Source organism: Amyelois transitella, chromosome 9 (assembly GCF_032362555.1).
Source record: "Amyelois transitella isolate CPQ chromosome 9, ilAmyTran1.1, whole genome shotgun sequence".
Lineage (NCBI taxonomy): Eukaryota > Metazoa > Arthropoda > Insecta > Lepidoptera > Pyralidae > Amyelois > Amyelois transitella.
The window spans coordinates 3,115,004-3,135,389 of record NC_083512.1 but is presented as its reverse complement, the minus strand read 5'-3'; the positions used below and the strand labels follow the sequence as shown (position 1 = coordinate 3,135,389).

Sequence of the window (20,386 nt, the reverse complement as noted above, 5' to 3'; positions counted from 1 at the left end):
GCTTGCAACTGTCAGTTGCATCTGAACGTATCATTAACGCGAACTGACATTATTCATGAAAGCAGGCGACCAAATTTAGATGACGCAAAATCACCGCAGATTCTTAGGTTTTTTTTGGTGACCGTCAAACAATTGGTAGTATATTCGTGTTTAGGTACAATGTGCATTTGTCCACGATTTAGATTTAAGAGTTTTTATATTTGTATTTATTTGTAAATTGACGTTTGGTGAAAATGATGCAGTGAATTTTGTTTCGCTGCTTCTTCTATACTTGCGCTTTGTAAACGGTAGGAGATGTCATTAGATTTAAGTTATGTGACGTCATTTAGCATTTAGTGATACCTACCTTGTATCCAATTTTAAAATAAATCTTTTATTCCTAAATCACAGAAATTAAGAGAACTGCTGTGATCAAATATACTTAAAATAAATATTTTAGCAATCACAAATTGACGTGAATAGTGACAGATTCCAGACAATGAAGTAAATTATGTATTATCAATACCTACGTATCTGCCACATTTTATCTTATCAATGCGTAAGTATTTCTAATCTGTACGGAATGACTCTTCGTACACAGATTATCATTCATAATCATTCAAATTTTCCGACTAACATTTCTTGATGTTTTTAAAGACTTTTTTTATCTTTTGCCTTGATTTTAATTTTCACAAAAACGATTAAATTTGGTAGATGTTAGCGAACACAGTTCAATACGATTGGAATATCTTCAGACAGATCCGAGCTAACAAAAACAAAATTTAATTATTATTCCAACAAGATTGACTTTCACCTCACCTTGGAAATTTACAATACGTAATCGATAAATTATCAACTTGTTTAGACAAATCATTTCGGCCCAAACTCGATATTCCACTGAACAGATGTTTATCTTTGCTAAAATCATATAATTTTAATTGTTACAATTTTTGTACAAACCTCTCTTGGGCCGTTTAATACATTTTGCAGTTTCATCGACAGAAACATAGATAGACCATGTGATAATTACATACCTTATCAATGTTTTATTGGCATAGACAGCTAAAAATAACTAAAATCTCATCAAATTCCAATCAAACAGCGATTTGCCGCGCATCGTAACAAACAAGTTCCCGATCGTATAAGTTGTCGTTGTTTGCAATGTCATCTAGATAAGACATTTATCTAGCCACGGCTTGCAACTGTCAGTTGCATCTGTACGTATCATTAACGCGAACTGACATTATTCATGAGAGCAGGCGACCGTGTAAATTGCTGTTGTGATATTGAATCGATGGCGAGAACAACGGCTTTGTGTTTCAGAAGACTCATACCTTGCTATTCAAACAAGCATTTGCATAAATTCACTGACATACAATTTTTACATTAAGTCTTGTAAGTCACCTGTTTGAATGGAATATACCTATTTTTTGTTGTTTACGATTTAAAATTGAAATAAAGTAATTTTGGATTCATAATTTTTACCGAACAATTATTTTCCATTGGTATTCAATTACATTTTTAAAATCGTGTTAATGAATAGTTCAAATATTTTGATCCTATCTAAATAAGTGAGACATACTAAAGTAGATTTTAAGCAGTAATTCACATTTTGTAAATATACACATTTAAATGAATATGTTTGAGATTACTATCAATCATAAATATTTATCACTTTCAATGGCAATGAAGATCAAAACATCGCAACAACCAATATTCATAACTTCATTACGTACACTGAATCATTCCAAACGTGTTCCATTTAGCATTAGGTTTATGTGTATATCTTTAAATAGAACTTACCTTTTCAGTTTGAAGATATCGTTATTGGACGGAGATTCGATGCTGGTGATATTGACAGGCACTAGGTACTAGGTAGGTAATACAAAATAATTTAATAAATCCATTTAGAAACACATCCATGCAAGCAAACACAATCCTAGATTATTTGAATATACACACAAGACACACACTTATTGTTAGTTCACTTATTTCTTACAAGGCGTAAAAAGTATCTTCCAATAGCTATAACTAAGATAACCATGGCACACCATACCACAACGTGCGGGGATGCTGGCTTACTCGCAAACTCACCAGAACTGCTTCTCCCATCGTCTTTATCCTTAACAGTAAAACGCACAAAATCTTGTAAATGGCTGGGCAATTTTTTAACATCTGTTTCTTTGTTACCTTCAATCACTTTAATCTTATGTTCTATTACTTTGGGTTCCCTATATACATCTTTGCTACTTTCTCTTTCATCTTCAGTCTCAGGATCTTTAATACCTAATTTATCCCATCTCTCCCTTGCTTTTGATATAAATTCCTTTTCAATTCGATTGTTTACCTTTGAATCCAAAATGTCAAGTGCCGACATGCTCTTTGATACTGTTTTACCACTTGAAACACCACCACTATTGGTTATTTTTATAATTCTGTGTTGTTTTCTTTCTTGACGTTGGGCCATTTGGTTTATATATTCCGAATACATTTTATCTCGTAGCAATTCTTCTTGACTACTGCTAAACAATGATTTCAATCTACTTTGGTTGGGTTTTTCAACATTTTGTCCATTATTAAATAAAACATGCTCATTTTTATCGCTGTCGACATTCAGATATTCCATATTATCTTTGTCTTTAATTAATGGAGCTCTTGGGCTTCTTCTAGGTACAACTGGCGTATTGATCTTTTCTTCTTCTAAGCGTCTAATTTCAGCTTCAACTTCTTTTTCTTTTTGTCTAATATATTCCATTTGTTTATCACAAATATCTCTCGGCAATGAAGGCCGTCGAGGAAAATTAACTTCATGAATATTATCACGTACATCTGTAAAATGTCTATGCATATTTTGTATAGAAGAAACATCATTTTCAATGTCTTTACTTAAATTTCCAGTAGAAAAGTGAAAATATTTTCTTTCACTTTTCATCGACCTGAAAGAACTATCAGTATAATCCGAACTTTCATCACTTTCATAAAATGACGATGAATATTTTTTTGGTCTTGGCGGAGGTATGGGTTTAAATGAAGTGGAGAGATCTTTTCTAGTATTATTCATGTATGATTTTTTGAGACTATTTTCTTGGTTAAACTGGTTTCTCTCTTCGAAATTATTTTTAAAATGATAATCATTCCCTGAGGAGTTTATGTTGTATGTAACTGTTGGATCACGAATTAAGGCTAATAAACGACTTCCAGTTTGTGATTTAAAGGGTACCACAGGAGTTTCTTTGAAACGATCACTGTCTAATTTCTTTTCATTATAATATTCATTGTATCCTCTACGATCTACGAATTTCTTATGAGTATTTATAAGTTCACTAGCGTCTTCTTTTGTTATTACTGTATTTGTTTTTTCCATCAACATTTTTTGAGATGGTGATAAACAAATATAAACAGGATCTGTTTTCGACGGCAAAGCAGTCCAATGATTATCATCATGCGACTTTTTCAAAGATGAATTCCGGGGCTGCACAGGAGGTGCTAAAGGCTCTTGACTGCTCGAAGATAGCGATACTTTCTGTATACTTGACAAATCAGGCAAGGGATAATACGGCATCTTTGCTTCTTTAATGTTTTCCTTGATATTTACTTCGTCTTTTTCTTTTGTAGTCAAATCGTAAACGTTAATATTTTGCAAACGTTCTGAAACGGAAGCCAATTCTTCTAGAATTTTCTCCCCATATGGAAACTTGGCAATTTTTATGACGCACAAATCTTTCAACGCTAAAGGCTGACATAATATTCTATATTCGCTGTTATGTTTCTCAGTTGATCCTGTAACACATTCAAATACATCTTTAACATGAGTGGCATAAGAACTTTTTACATTTTTTGTAGAATTTTCGTTATTTTGCCAGTTTTCGTCATGCAACATGTTAGACACATCATTCAGGGATGAAGAAGTTGGGTTGTATTTAGCTGTGCACTGGGAAGAAGAAACGCTACTTGAGGAATCTTGTCGAGTAAAGTTATCTTTTATATTTTCATTTGGTAAATCAGAATCAGAAGAAACTTCATTGATTAAATTATTGAATGCGTTATTTAGTTCACATTTCAAAACTTTCAGTTCAAGGTTGAACAGATGCCTATTATTATCGGTATTTGATTCTTTATTACATCCTTGAGACGGTTCATGATACGACTTTTCGTCACTAGGACCATTGCTTCCTTTTATTTGTGCCTCATCTAAATCTTTGACATAGAGATCAGTTTTAATATCATTTGTAGACAATACGACAATTTCATTGGGGTTAGGTGTCGTTGTATTATCAGCAATCTCTGTAACACTTTTATTCTCATTTACTTCAATACATTTTATGAGATTAATATCACTTATTTCTTCTTTAGTTATATCAGATTTTATTTGTTCCTTACTATCGCAAATGAATGTGTTTTTCAGTAATTCCTCAGTGTCAATTACTTCAATAGTGGGTGTTATCATCCGAATCGATACATCAGTTTCCACACCATCATCAGTTTCATCATCAATATCATGTATTGAACTCGTGCTACTAGAAGAATCTGTCAGATATACCACTTCTGCACCAGTCATTTTTTCTACCTTTTGCATCGTCCAGTCTCCGCGGGCCTCTGTTATTCTTGGTTCTATTAGTTTAGTTCCAACTAACATACATTTTTGTGGAATCGGTCTAGCGTAACTTTTATTCCCAAAATGGCCTATGGATTTTGTTACATATTTTTCATTTAATTTTGCTTTGTCTTCAAATACTTCATCTTCCAAATCTTCGTTATCACTTTTTCTATCACTTAAATACGATTGGCGTCGTGACGTCATTGACGATTCACTACTCCCTTCTTCATCAATGACGTCCAATATACGAGGAGGACCAACTCTCTGGACAAAAAGTTCATCAGCTAGACCCTTTTTTCGAAGTCTGTGTTTGATTTCACGATTTATTATTTGTTCTATTTCTGTTTTAATCTCTACCGTATTTACATTAGGATTAGTTGACAAGTTCAAACTTTGTAAATAATGTCTTAAAGACATTTCTTCATCAGGTGTAAGAGATTTAGTTTGTTCACATTGTGCTACGTTAAGTGGAATTGTTGTTATAGATAATGTTCCAGTAGCAACTTCCTTTACATCGGTAGGAGTAGTATTGGGGTTCATCTCGTTTGCCTTCTCCCACTCTACATCGCTATCAACTTCGTAGATCAAAACATTATTACCGTCAATAACAGGTAAATTATTTTCGTTTTCCGCTTGAGTTGTTATATTATCAGTGATTTCAACAATGTGAGGTGCATCATCGTTATCCAAACTTTTACTTTTAATACTATCTAATTTAGATTTCTTTCGTTTAGATTTACTTTTAAGAGACTGTTCTGGAGATTCTACTACGTAAACGTCACTGTCTTGAGTATTTACATTTTCATTCAAAGGAAATTGGGAGGAAAGTGCTAACGGTTCCACTATGTCATTATTATTATTAAGATCCTGAGACGTGTTTTCAGTAGCAAAGCAAACAATCCTATCTTCAATCACATCATTGTCACTTTGATTACTTACAGACGGTTTAGGAGTTTCTATATTAACAGGGTTACTTTCTATTTTCTCGGTAACTGAATCTATGTCATCAGTTGAAATAGGCTGTTCAACACTACACGATTCAACATCTTCAATTTGATTCACCGCACTATCATTTTTATTACAATCTACACGTTGATTTTTGTTTTTTCTCTTGTTTTTATTGTTTTTACGTCGTTTCGGTTTTTCAGGCATATTTATACAAGTTATTACACGGTGTTATCACAGATACAACGTCATCATAATCACAGTACACACGTCGTCCAATCAAGAGCGAGTTCGTGCCGTAGGGCCGGTGCCTATTGCGTAGGTGTGACAGTCGCGGCAATACCGTCAGCGCGTTGGACTAGGGACTATGTCTCGCGTCCCTAGGTCACGAAAGGGCCGGGTCGGATTGGTTAAAAGCGAATGTTATTTTCTTTTCAGCGAGCGGTCGCCGGCCGCGGCAGTCGTGCGCTCGCGCGGCGATTTACTGATAATTATAAATGGGTTGAAGTGCGCGGACGCGCTGCGGACTTTATTTTTACGCGGAGACTTGTATGCGAGTGAGCGCGCCGGCTCTCGGCCGCGAAGGGAGCGCCCGCCGGCCGGCAAACGCTACGCTTGTACCGAACGCTATGGAAATTGTGTATTGCTAATTAATATTGCACACACGCTCCTTTCCTATTTTAGGGACGGGTAACGGGGAGGAACTTCAAAACAATAGCTCGTTCTGCGACAAATAAGGGTTTGAAGCGCATGACGCAATTAATAAATGCGCATGTTAATACGTTATGTACATCGACGAAAATAAAGCTTAACGCCGACTACGGAGGATATGAAAAAAATTATAATTTGCCTTGATAAATACAAATACACTAATTGCATGTTGAGTACAATAAAATATATATAAGATAAGTTATGTATCTATTGTAGGTAATTAAATATTAAAGTAAAAATGAGGTATCATCATTTACCGCAATACAATAACGTCTTGGATAATTATAATTTATAATCTGATTAAATTACGCAAAACAGTCTGTCAAAACAACTGTCAGTGTAATTGCTAAATTTAGCTAAAAGGAAAGAATTTTGTACGCTATTGTTAGTTCAAAGATTATAAAATAAAGGATTAGACAAATAGTCTTAAGAGCTCTAACTTGAGGCCAAGCACCTTGAGCTTGAGATTCAGTAAGTAAGAGGTTGCCAAGCTAAGTTAAAAGCATTGATCGATTTTTACAATCTGTGTGGAGAACCAGCTAATTGTTTTTTTTTTGCTCCCAAGCCATCGTAGAATTTCGCACTACATAAATATAGTAACTTCTTTCGCTTTTTACGATATCCTCGGAAATTATTGGTCCTATTACAAACTACCCAGAACCACACGGCACGCATATTGGAATAGGAAGTAAAACTGGCTCAATAAAGTTCACTTTCAACAAGGTTTCTCTAAACGAGGCATAGCTCGTTCGTTAGGTAACCTAAAACAAGACTAACCGGTCGTTTATCTAGCCTTGCAGGTCATCTAGCCTGATTGACCATTTCCACTGGTGCAGTCTGTTTATAGCAAGCAAATTGTTAAAATTACTCTGTGCGGATGTGTGAGGACAATTACTAGGTGTTCTACACCGCTTTGTGCGAAATTGTACGATGTATATAATTTGAATTTACATGCACACATAGAATCACGTCTGTTCCGTTGCGGGATAGGAAGAGCCAAACAGTATTGAATATACTGAAGCCACCTTCAGCTGGTGGCTAAATAATGGAATATCTAATAATTTGAATGTATCTTATAAAAGTAAGATTTACCTCTTGTCTCACTTCTTGTATCTAATCAATAGTAAAATTATACTCAAAAAATGTCTATTATGGGTACATTTCTTTAGATACTGCTATTTAAGGTAAACATGTAGATTCAGTAGTGGAAAGATGTAGTCTCTGCCTACCCTGCGGGAAAGAGGCGTGATTTTATGTATGTATGTATGTATATAGATTCAATAATGAATTACTTTTTCTATATCCTATCCTCATATTTGATTACATAAAACATATATTTTTGTTGAAATAAATTTCAAATAGCGTACCTTAATCTTAATTAACCTACCTATTGACTAATGTATGAATGAAATGGAGTTGAAGCGGGCTTTTGTTGTTACTTTTAAAACTACAAGTTGCCTCAAATAATGTATTATGAACACACATATTGTGATTTCTGTTAACGTCAATGAGGTGCCAAATACCTCTCCGCTCCTAAATCTGGAGTATTATGTCAGTGTTAGGAGATGGTCGCCGAGAGACTTGGCTTGACTTGACACGTTGGCTAACTAGGAACAATCTATTTTGATGGCGAACAGCTATTGAGGTTTTGTTTTGTAGAGTGCGCATATGCAGCAGACGAGTGTGCAATGTGCAACTGAAAGATTATAATGCAAATATAGTATAGAGAAAGAGTATATTTCTTTGACGTAGACTCAAATTTGATAACACGAGGTAGCGTCGTCGTAGCGTAAACAAATCCGTTCTGCTTTTTTGGGATGAGACAAAACAAAACGCCCACATTCTCCCATTTGTTTCTATTACAATTTAATTCATATAAGTATAGTTACAGTAGTATAAGTTTATGGAAAGCAAATTTCCCATAAAAAAAAAGATTCCGTAATAAATCTAGCTGTTTCTACATACATACATACATAAAATCACGCCTCTTTCCCGGAGGGGTAGGCAGAGACTACCTCTTTCCACTTGCCACCATCTCTGCATATTTCCTTTGCTTCATCCACATTCATAACTCTCTTCATGCAAGCTCGGCGGTTTCGGGTACTTTTGACCTGACCCTTTACCAGGACGTCCTTAATTTCTACATGTTTTCAGATATTTGTGTTAAATAAGTACGACCACAATACGGCTTATGTTTTCAATGTTATTAAACCTATTTAAGTTTTTATATCTACTAGAAGTTCCAACCTCGATGTGCGCACTCTACATAATTGTTAGCTCCCCGTATTCTAATGCTAACAGCTATTTGGCACTTTGTGAATGACATGCCGAAATGTAGCGCCAGAATAATTAGTTACGTTACTAGGATTCATTCTAGAATTTTATTCGCAGAATTGTAAGTATAATGTGGAACGCGTGTACAAAAACGCGATAGCTACGTACATAATGTTGTAGTAATTAAAAACAAAATAAAAAGTATACAATTGTATACGTACATACAAGTCCTTTCAGTTTACGACAAGACTCGATAGTTTATTTGTCGTTAACAGAAAAGCCACGTTTAGCGGGAAAGCTAATGTTATGATATTGTACGCACGATTGTGGCTCATTAGTTAGTTCTGCTAAGAACAATAATTGCTGTATTTTGTAATCTGTGAGGTTTTTTAGAAGGTAAAAATAAAATTAGGTATGTTATGATATTCCCGACTTATTTTAATTCAAGTCATTGATTCATTTAAGATATTTCTACAGAAGTAAAACTGTATAATATTGACATAAATAAAAAAGTAAGTTATTGTTGTTTATGACTAACTTGTGCCTTTGAACTCGTCTTACGTTATCCCTTAGAAAAGTAAATATGAAAATGGCTAATTCCCTCTCTGTCGGAAAACACGTTGTTTTAAAATATTCCAAGGTTTATAAAAAAAACTGTTTTGAACATAAGTGATGATGAAGTCACCAATCCGCCAAGGAGACAGTTTTTGTGAAATGTTTGTTAGATTTATGCTAGAAACGAGTCATCTTTAATAATGCGACATACTTAAAATCTACTTTGAATAATACAGAGTGATGTGATGTATGTTCACTTTTATTAAGCCATACAGCTGAACGTAGACTTTCAGTCTTTTCGAGACTGTTGGCTCTGCCTACCTCGTAAGGGATGGAGACGTGATTGTATGTATCCTCTTAGTGGTAGTTCCAATTGCGTCCTCACCTCGCTAGGGGGCATTTATGACAATGTTCCTAGATTGTTAAAGTCAGATTTTTTTACGAAACGACTCACGTCTGACCTCCGCAACATTTGCAGGAGAACCTAACCCAGGAATCAGATCATAGGAACAAAGTTCGGTTGACTGAATGTGCAAGTTTTCCACTATATTTTCTCTCGCCAAGCTCTGTGCCTATATGCTGTGCAAATGTGTGAAATATTCCATTGTTGGCATAATGAAAATCATACACCGCCGCTTTGGTTTTAACATTGACGTTGGAAATGTGTTTGTAAAGTAACAAGTGTATGAGACATAGCTGATCTCTTGAGATTCAATTTGCTCACGTCCTAGTTTAGATTCGGAGACAGCCGTAAAAGAAAATAAAATGGCTGGATTTAGGTCAAGACTATTGTATACTGCGAGGGTGTTTAAATCGAGTCTACTGCTCATTGAAGATGCTCTGCATTCGATTTATTTGCGGGTATTTGCTATTATCTCTGTCTAGGTGGAAAGAAATCTAGATATTTTAAAGGAATTAATGTAATTGTTCATTTGCTTCAAAGTACGACGAAGTTACGTAAGTTAAATTGGTATTGGTTCAATACTAATTTTACAATATGGTCTTGACGGGCACAATGTCCAGTTCTTGATGAGCCTGTAATCTATGTTGTTTGATTTTTTTATTAAGGTTCTAATTAATTTGAAACTTCAAAAATTAAAACACACTGGATCAGAATTAGATAAATGATAAATCAAATAAATAGCTTAATATTGCAGCGATGATAAGTGTAGTGATGATAGCATAAATCATGCTAATACCAGTATTATGAGCAATAGACATGTATAATAGATGATAACCCTACATCACAATAACACAAACAACGTCCCACGAACAGGAACACGTTTGTTTCATAAAATTTTGAAAATAGAACGTGACGCAAACGCAAAGCGATTGCATTGCGAACTTGCACGGGCGCACTTCCAAAAATATCAGAGGGAAATGACAATAAAAATCGTAATTTTTGATATGTTTTCGCGTTGTGGAATAACAAACGAACGGTATATGTTTGTGGATGACATCCAGGATCCATCGTCGGATCCAGGCTAGTGTGCCAAGCCAAAGTGCTGCCGCGGACGCGGTGGTGGCCATTTTTGGCACACTGTCAAGTCGAATAGAAGGGTTATAAGGTGAATGTGTCGTTACTTCTACTTTGATCTATTTAACTGGTTTATAACTTTCGCGTTTTTTCTATTTGTAAATACTAAAGGTATTTAACGCGCACGTAACCTTCCTTTATTTTATCTTAGACGTTTCAACTATTTAGACTAAAGGAACATAATCTTCACTTGTAAAGCCTTACTCTGTGAATAAAGGAATGGAAAGGAAAAAGAAATTGGAATTACTACTCTGTGTCACTGTCTACTTTGATAAAAATCCAAGTGTATAATAAATAACAATTTTGATACGTGTTTGGTGTTTGGATGGGTTTGAATTCCACGGGAAATCTTAAATTCATACATTTTTAAATTTTTAAATCAGAATCTACACAACAAGGACCGACGAGTTTGCATAAAGAGAATTATTAACGTAGATGAACCAAGAGATCAGGGATAGTGGCAAGTGGAAAGTTGTAGTATCTGCCTACCCCTCCGGGAAAGTGGCGTGATTTAATGTATGGAAACTGCACAACACAGGAATGAATTTAAAGTTACCTACAACTCCGTGATTTGATAAAATCCCTGTTAAAAGTACCTTAATACTTGTGGTTTACTTGAACTTGTACACTTTAAAACCCCTCAAAAGCACTCAAATTTCCAATTATAATATCAAAAAATAAATTATTATTATAATTAACCGTAAAATGCAAAACTAACCCCAAAATATTAATTTTCAATTGTTTTACATCCTACTCGTGCAAAGTTACACCTAGTTGAGTGATTGTAATAATTAATGTAATTAATGCGCTTGTGTTACCAACTATGAAAAGTGGCCCAAATTATTGACAAATGAATAATTGCGGCGGAGGTAAAATACCGCGATTATACTAGTTGGCTGTGATAGGATGTAGGTGCGTCATATTTTTACCGCAAATATGTAAGTATATTTTTATTTTTGTGAGTAGTACATTTATATTTTATTATACTTCTAAGTGGTTAAAAATCATTTGGGAGATGGAAAACCTTATTTTACTTTATTAGCGGAGTTTATAGAAAATTTGAAAAATTTTGGATAATTTTATTGATTCTGTTAATACAAATCGAATGCATTTTTTATATATAAAAAATTGCTTGCTTGCTAAAACATTGCTTAAAAATGTGAAAAAGACGAATATTTTTGCTTAAATTTTCTTTAACAGATCGAACCATTGTAAATACCTATTAGTCAAATAATACAAATTAAATTACTAACTTCAAGGGTTTAAATATGAATATCTACTTTCCCGTGTCCTTTCAGTCTTTACGAGACTGTTGGCTCCGTCTCTATCTCGAGTTTCCAACTAGGTATCCGAAGCTCCGGTTTGCATAGAAATTGTAACGATCTTCGGTGGAGGAGAAAACTTTTGCTTCATATTATTATATGGAAATAGGAATATATGAACGAAATGCCACTTTGAATAAAAAGAAAACTAAAAAAAAATTACAAACTGAATGTTATCTTCCACATAGGTATCATCCTTTCAGACATTAGTCTGGGTTGCCTCTTTACCCCTAACCAAACCCATATTGGATCAAAATTTCACGTCTAAATGTGCAAATTTCCCCACGATGTTACCTTTACCTAGGGCTTCCCTGATCAGATCAGGCTTTCTTTTCTAACATTCCTCTTTACACTAGCAAAAACTTAAGATATCTCCACAATTGTTATGAAATAACTTACTCGAAATAAACATTGTTTTTTTTTTTATAGAAAATCTAAAAGCTTTCAAACACTTTCATATCATCATGATAATATTTATAGTCAAGAAATACTTTTCATATTTTAATAAATATTTTTTACGTACAATAAAATAATACGCCCCGGTTATATTATATAGGTGTAATATAATATAAGTATTTTAAGTAATAAAAGTATATTCATTTTCCGAACGAAACCGAACTCTTTCGACTTGTAAACAAAGGGAACACTTTGAGCGGAGTTAAATCGAGTTACGCACAACTTTATTTGGGTTTCAAACGTGAATCACCGGGCGCTATAGGGTACACCAAGCATGACAGTGTCGCTTAAATTGTCTTTTATCTCGGTGCAATAAGGTCTAAATAATGGTCTGTTTCAAGTTGCATCGTAACAAAGGGACGCATCGGGGGAACAAAGGGGAATGAAAAAAGAAGCAGTATGTTTGTAGGTACGTACGTTTTGGAGTAGGACTGTTGACCTGGGCGGATGTAGTTGGAGACTTGGGTGGTGGCTTGCTGGTCACCACATCGGCCGGCGACGTTTCCGCTGTGAAAAAAAAACAATAATTTTTGTATTTTACTTAAGAGAATTACATGTTCATTAAATTAGATAAACAATTCTTCACAAAATGATAATATTTGTCTAATTTATTTTTAAGTTGTTCATATCCTGTCAGCTGGGCTAAGTTATGCCTCTCTTTTTCTATAACGCTCTCTCTCTAAACATTACCCAGTCGCGATTTAATTAAAATTTTTACGGCCATAAGCTTGCCTGTTAACACTGATGATAATAGTTATTATAATATCCTATCCGATAGACTTGTCTTAACCACTATTTCTTTTTAGTCGTATCAACTCGACGAATATTTTAACTTTCAAGCAATAACTTTCGAACTGTTGTCTGATTTTGATGAAATTTAAAATGTGTGTACGATTTGATACTATAATTTTTATGTACGTAGGGTATCAATTTAAGATATTCCCAATTTTGAGAAAGTGTTTAAAGGTTCACTAGGTCTTTATTCGCGTCGAACGACTAGTTTAAATTTAGAATATTCTGGGTTTAGTGAGGGGTGTAATTATCTAAATTATAATAACGGCTTGGAACTAGCAGCTACGCGAAATACGTCTGACTATTGTTTTATGCGCGAAGTGTATTCAGACTTTAATTCTCGCGTAATTACTAATATTACAGTTATCGTATCAGATACCTTCGTAATTATACAAGTTCTAACGAATATTTTAAGTACTATAGATGTATTAATAGTTCGAGAGTACATAGTAAAAAATATATTAAGTATATCATTTGAAAGCAACATAAACATACATACATATGGTCACGTCTATATCCCTTGCGGGGTTGACAGAGCCAACAGTATTGAAAGGACTGAACGGCCACGTTCAGCTATTTGGCTTAATGATAGAATTGAGATTCAAATAGTAACAAGTTGCTAGCCCAAGTTTGTAAGCCTATCCCTTAGTCGCCTTAAGCAACATAAAATGCATTGAAAAATTTCAAAAATTTTCATTTAACTTTATAAAAATGGACGTGCCTGTTTTTTAATGTCCGACGACGATGGTCGATTGGTTAAATATAAAAAAGTGATGAACAGATTCAAATCCCACCGCGGCTATGAAAAAAATCATTAAAATCTTTTCTGAGTTATTATCTAATTCTATTATTGAAAGAACATCATATGCACGTTTAACAACTGCATGTCTAATACCTGCATCATGATCCAATCCAGGTTAGGTTCCTCAGCAAAGGCTGCGAAGGTTAGGGAGTAGCTTTGTGTAAAACCCTGACTTACAATGTCCAAAATTATGGTCAAAGCCGCGCCCTGGGCTCCTCTCCAAGTCGTGACGATGTCTAACGCCAGGAGGAAGATGAAGAAGAGTATTGTACACACATTTGTATTATGTCATTATACACATATGATCATATGTGTATAATGACATAATATCGCGTGCTATAGTTAGAGACATTACATACACTACACAATGCTTGCAGTCTGCACTTAAATTGACAAATACATACATACATATAATCACGTCTATACCCCTAGCGGGGTAGACAGAGCCACCAGTCTTGAAAAGACTGATAGGCTTAGTGATAGAATTGAGATTCAAATAGTGACAGGTTGCTAGCCCATCACCTAAAAGAGGAATCCTAAGTTTATAAGCCTATCCCTTAGTCGCCTTTTACGAAATCCGTGGGAAAGAGATGGAGTGGTCCTTTTCTTTTTGTGATGGTGCCGGGAACCACACGGCATTATACACATATAGATTTAAACATCACTGTACGTATACGTGACGTAGTTTTACAGTCACGATTAAAATTGGCGAGGATTCCATGAGAGTTGAAGTGACCTTCGGAACATAATGCACCCATTGAAATTACCACGTATATCGATGAGTTGAAACAGGTGTTTGTTTGTTTTGTAAATCTGTATATAAATAACATCAGCTGTTATTCATCTTTGTTTCGATTTCAAGCGAAATTTGTTTTGAATACCACCGCTTAATTTTTAATACTATTGTCACTGTTATTGTTTCTACGTAATCTATAACGATTTTATAGTAATCTTTAACGATTTTATAACCAAAACTATGAGCCTTTTGGGGTTAGATACCCTAGGATCATGGGGCTTTAATACCAATCGACCAAGAGCAAAAAAAAAATTGTTTATGGTATCCTATGACATGAACTGGCTCAGAGAATCAGCATTGATATTCAATATGTCAATGCTGCCAGCCCTCTGGGCATCCCGCAGCCTGACATGGTGCAGGCATTGTACAATTTAATTTGTAATTAATAAATCTTATTTAGTTTTTATACTTATATGCTTTTAAAGAACACTATTTTTTTAAATTTAAAACATTAATTTTCCAAGACAACTATAAACTTGTGAATGCGATTCCCGTTAAAACAATTAAAAAAAAAAACAAAACCAATGAATGACAAAGAGCTGTTGCAGGCAGTTCATTCAATTAAAACTGATTAAAAAAGTTCAAGGCGGGAAAAGTTCATGACATCCTTTTTAGTTACTTCTAGATTATAATCGAGTTCTATTTGAATGTTTTTAATAATATCACGTACAGATATAATTAATTAAATAACAAAAAAACGCGATTAATCTACGCCCGTTGTTAAATTATACACCTGATTGTTTATCTCTTTGTACAACCAAAACCTCCAAATAAATTCGTGAATCCGTAAGAGGCGATTAATAAAAACAAACTCAAAAACTAGAAATAAACCTACCTTGGACTTGGTTAGACGCTATGCCTATTTAAAATCAGAAACCTCATCCTAGATTAGATAGTGGGTTGGGTTTTAAAACAACACCGCTTAATCCTATAATATAAAATTCTCGTGTCACAATATCCGTTCCCGTACTCCTCCGACACGGCTTGAACGATTCTCATGAAATTTTGTGAGCATATCGAGTAGGTCCGAGAATCGGCCAACATAGAATCACGCCTCTTTCCCGGATGGGAAGGCAGAGACTACATCTATCCACTTTCACACTACAATTACCCAAACCAAAACCAAATGATTAGACTAGAGAGTTACAAAGTCGTCACTCACCATAATTCCACGCAAAGCAATGGTAGACAGAGGCACAATATCATCCGAGCGGACAATCCGACAAACGGATAGCCGAATCCTTATCGGAATGAATCCTATTCGAAATTCGAATACCGTTTAAATTAGTGATGTGATTATTTAGAAAAACTCCAGTCTCGATTAGTCGAGAACTGTGAACGATTTAGCTCCGGTAACGAAAGTGCACCGGGAAGCGAGTGATGGGATTTGGCACTGTCTGTCTTGGACTAACCCACTTAGAAACGAATATAGGTTCGTGACAAAGGGTAGTAACCTTTGGTGAGGCTAGTGACAGCTTTGTAATGGTCAATTTGATAATTATATAGCGTCATGATGTTTTAACTACATACATTCATACATATAATCACGTCTGTATCCCTTGCGGGGTAGACAGAGCCAATCATCTTGTCAAAAGACTGATAGGCCACGCTCAGCTATTTGGCTTAAAAAAAGAATTGAGATTCAAATAGTGATAGGTTGCTAGCCCATCGCCTAATAGAAGTTTAAAAGCCTATCCCTTAGTCGCCTTTTGAGACATGAGGTTGTATGTATGTATGTATGTATGTATGTAGGTATGTATGTATGTATGTAGGTATGTATGTATTGTATGTATGTATGTATGTAATTTCTATTGGTGCCGGGAACCACACGGCAAAAACTAGTTAAATTTACTTTTTTAAAATATTCCTTTATCGTATGTAATAGCGACTTACATTACTTAAGCAACACTTTATCTGTATAGTAACCTCGCTCTCTGGGATCAGAATAAACATAAGCTTTAATTAACATACACGTGAAGCCGGGCGGAGGCTAGTATTATATTTACTTATTATTCCACAAACATATTTTGCACACAAAATAATGTTTGTTACATTTTATCGAATTGGTTTTAGTAATATGATGAGATTTTATATACTTAAACACGGAAACCAAATCCAAATATTAATATTTTAAAAGCCTTATCAAAAGAGAATTAATCACATATGAATATACGTCTTTCCAAAAGTCTATAACTATATTGATGAATGTGGAAAAAGCGAAAGGAGTATACAGGGATCGTGGCAGTTGGAAAAATTATATTGTCTGCCTACCTATCCCGGAAAGAGTCGTGAGTTTATGTATAATTCTCGGATGTCAAAGAACAATCAAAGAAGTGTGCAGAGTAGTCTCTGCCTACCCCTCCGGGAAAGAGGCGTGATTTTATGTATGTATGTATGTCAAAGAACACAGATATATTATCGACAATGTAGACGTGTGAGCGACGTGATTTCTCGTATAGCGAAGAGATTAGACCGTGTACACAGCGAATAAGAGTACTTCTAATGTGTAGTGTGTAGGTTGTGTTTTTCTAAAAGCTGGACGGGATTTATAGATTAAAAAAACAAAAGACGTAAAACATATAGGGTGCCAAAGAATAGACCCAATTTTTCAACATACAATTACTTTTTTTTATAATTTTCATTAACTTACAAAGCTTTTGAATAAGAACTTGAATTGATTACAAATCAGGTTCAAAATCACGTTTTAAGACTTATATGTTTTAACATATCACATGTTTTTAAGTTAAACTTTCAGCAATACAACTGTGAAACCGAATTAATAATGATATTTAAAAGGGAACTTTTATTTTGCGTCCGAACGAACATTCTAATATCTGAATTCGGTAAACACGGATCATTGTAACATTGACATCCGAGATAAAATAAATGTACATTACGTGCGCATTTAATATCTGTATTATTTATAAATAATAATAATAATTCTATTAATAAAATTCCTACCGTTTAACTTTACAAGTAAGTTATCAGAATAAAAACTGTTTACGATCCATTTTACCTATGTACCTATAGTAACTTAAAATTAGTTTTACTTGTTACTTCTGTTTCTTTTATTGGTACACTGTAAAGCATAGCTCCTAAGCCCTCACAGCTTAATGGATTAGGCTTGAGAGAGATTCGTCTTAATTTGAGAAAATGTTAGTAATTCGTCAATCTATACTTATATTGAGTTCAGCTTGAAATTTGTAAGGGTGTAATTTGATACATTTTAATCCAACATAATAAAAATTAATTTTTATTGTTATAAAAACATCAAAATATTGTATAGAGGCAAAACAAAATAGGAGACAGCGCAAGCTATAAAAAATCGATAAATTGAGGCATGTCATAAAAGTGAAATGCGGAAACCCAATAAGGAGCCAAATTCTGGTTGGATCAGTCAAAGGTTTAATTAATGTGGCTTCAACGGGAATTACAGGAAATATTAATACGAGCCAATAATTTGATGGATGTAACCGGCCGTCGACAAAGGAACGAGTGGTACAGAGACTTTGATTGGAGATGATTGGTAAAGATAGCTTAATTTAGTTTGAGATGCAATCATGTCGATTTTTTTAGATTGCATATCATGGAGTGTAAAAATTTTGCGATTATATGAAGATACTGAATTAAATCCGTAAATAAAATTTTAATCCTAAAACGTAAAACGTGCATTTGCACTTTCCTCTAAAAGAAAGAAAACTGAATAAAATTAATCCCCGTTCTATGAAGGTTTCTATTTAAATAACCATTACTTACCCACTTATTTGGAAATAAACTAAGAGTAAAATATAACATAAGGCCTAATTTAATACAAAATAAATCATGCAGTAAATTAAAATATTTATCATCAATAATTAAATTGGCTACTAGGATATAATAAAGTTTCCCCGAAATCCGGGAGGTTTTGCGTGAAGGACTAACAAACAGCCACAAACTTCCCCGTTTGATGTTCTTGCGCACGCCTCCGCCCGAAAATTTACTTTCTTCCAATAAACAGATCATCGGGAGGTTATTGTAACTTCTGTTTGTATTAAGGAAATTTTCGTGGAATAAATAAAGTAGAATCCTATATTTTTTTTTTATTTCTTATTAAAGGTTTATTTATGGCTTTATTGGATCTATTGTACATGATTTCACATTGATCAATCAAAACCAATTGCCTACGTACTTTCTTATTCCTTTTTACAAAAATTTATGTATTATAGAAAATTTCTGCGAACGACGACTTCGAATCTTTCCGAGACTACAAGCTCTGTCAATCCCGTAAAGGATGTATGTATTTATGTATTAATTACCATGTTTGACTATGAAATATCAATTCCACCATACGCAGCCTTAAAATTTTAAGGACAAAAGCTTAAACCGTATAGGCACGGATCATACCCATAGTTTACCATTGATATAGTACCATCGATCAACTTACAACAAAAACCAACGAAACAAGACGCTCACCTAAAAAAACACAGTAATCCCAAAACCACGTGCTAATCAAAACGTCCACTTCACTGACAGGTCAACTTGACCGCAAAAAGCGACGGTCCGGTGTGACCGCGGCGCGACGCTGGCCGTAGGGCGACTGTCACAGGGCGCACGGCCACAATGGACATTTCTGTATGGAAATCACAATAAAATACCCGCTTTGTACATGATTACGACACGCTGAACTAAACACCAACGCGTCATCCCGGTCCTATCAAATGTACGAGTTTAAACTTTATGCGGCTGTGACCAGGTTCATTTGCAGGTGAGAGTATGGTGTTCCGTATAATTAAAAGCGTAATAAGTTACATATTTATTGCGTAATGTTCTGACATTGTTCTTTAGTGTCGTTTTCTTTGATATGCAGTATTCTTAATCAGCTGTAGTAATGCTTTTCATTTAGAGTTAAGCTTAACATTCACTGCGGTTTCAAACCAAGTCCTTAATGAGACCATGGCCGGGCAAAACCTAACATGGAATAAAGTGACCTATCGTCTGCCTGTTTCTTTTCACGCAGATTTATCGCTAAATGTTTAATTAAGCCATCATTAAAATTGATAAATAACTATGTTTTAAGTGGCCAAGTCATATTATTTCATAGTAGATACAGGCGCAACCACTTCAATTATTAACATATAGACGAAAATACTACTGAAACCCTAAAAACCTTATCATAGGGCAGGTTATACACAGTTCCGTGCGTGCATCGTGATTGACAAACAATATATTGTCCAAAGACGAGGTGTGCCGTGATGTGGGGCTAATTGTGCGAGACTAAATAAGGTTAGTTTTTGACATAGGTACGAGAAACGAGGAGATATGTATATTTTAAAGCTGGTAAAAAATATTCCTCAAATGATTTACTATAAGTTACTTAATACGATTAATAAAAAAAACAGGCAGTTCCTTTGTTTCTTGTAGTACCTTAAATAATAGCGTGTTTATCACATGCAAAGGCATAACTTCTTTGAAACGTGGATTTAAATCACAAAAAAGTGTCTTGTAAAAACTTTATTTAGATGTACTTAAACAACTTGCCACATCTCTTTCCTACTTTGATCATTGAACCATCCATCACCCTGAAATGTGTCACAGAGTCGGCTCATTCTATTCAACTTCTAAAAAGTGGGCCACGTAAAAT

General features: G+C 34.5%; 1 protein-coding gene across 12 annotated transcripts in view; it reads right to left on the bottom strand.

Moving 5' to 3' along the window:
* Positions 1–20,386, bottom strand: part of LOC106134691 (sorbin and SH3 domain-containing protein 1) — a 244,816-nt gene that overhangs the window by 169,547 nt on the left and 54,883 nt on the right. For 4 of the 12 annotated variants that reach the window (XM_060945676.1, XM_060945678.1, XM_060945675.1 and 1 more), the window contains one exon: positions 12,794–12,883. In XM_060945676.1, the coding sequence (XP_060801659.1) occupies positions 12,794–12,883 (90 nt within the window). Of the gene's footprint in view, positions 1–1,782; positions 6,113–12,793; positions 12,884–20,386 lie in introns of those variants that run through there. The other 8 variants (XR_009656987.1, XM_060945670.1, XM_060945672.1 and 5 more) reach the window with 5 other exon arrangements.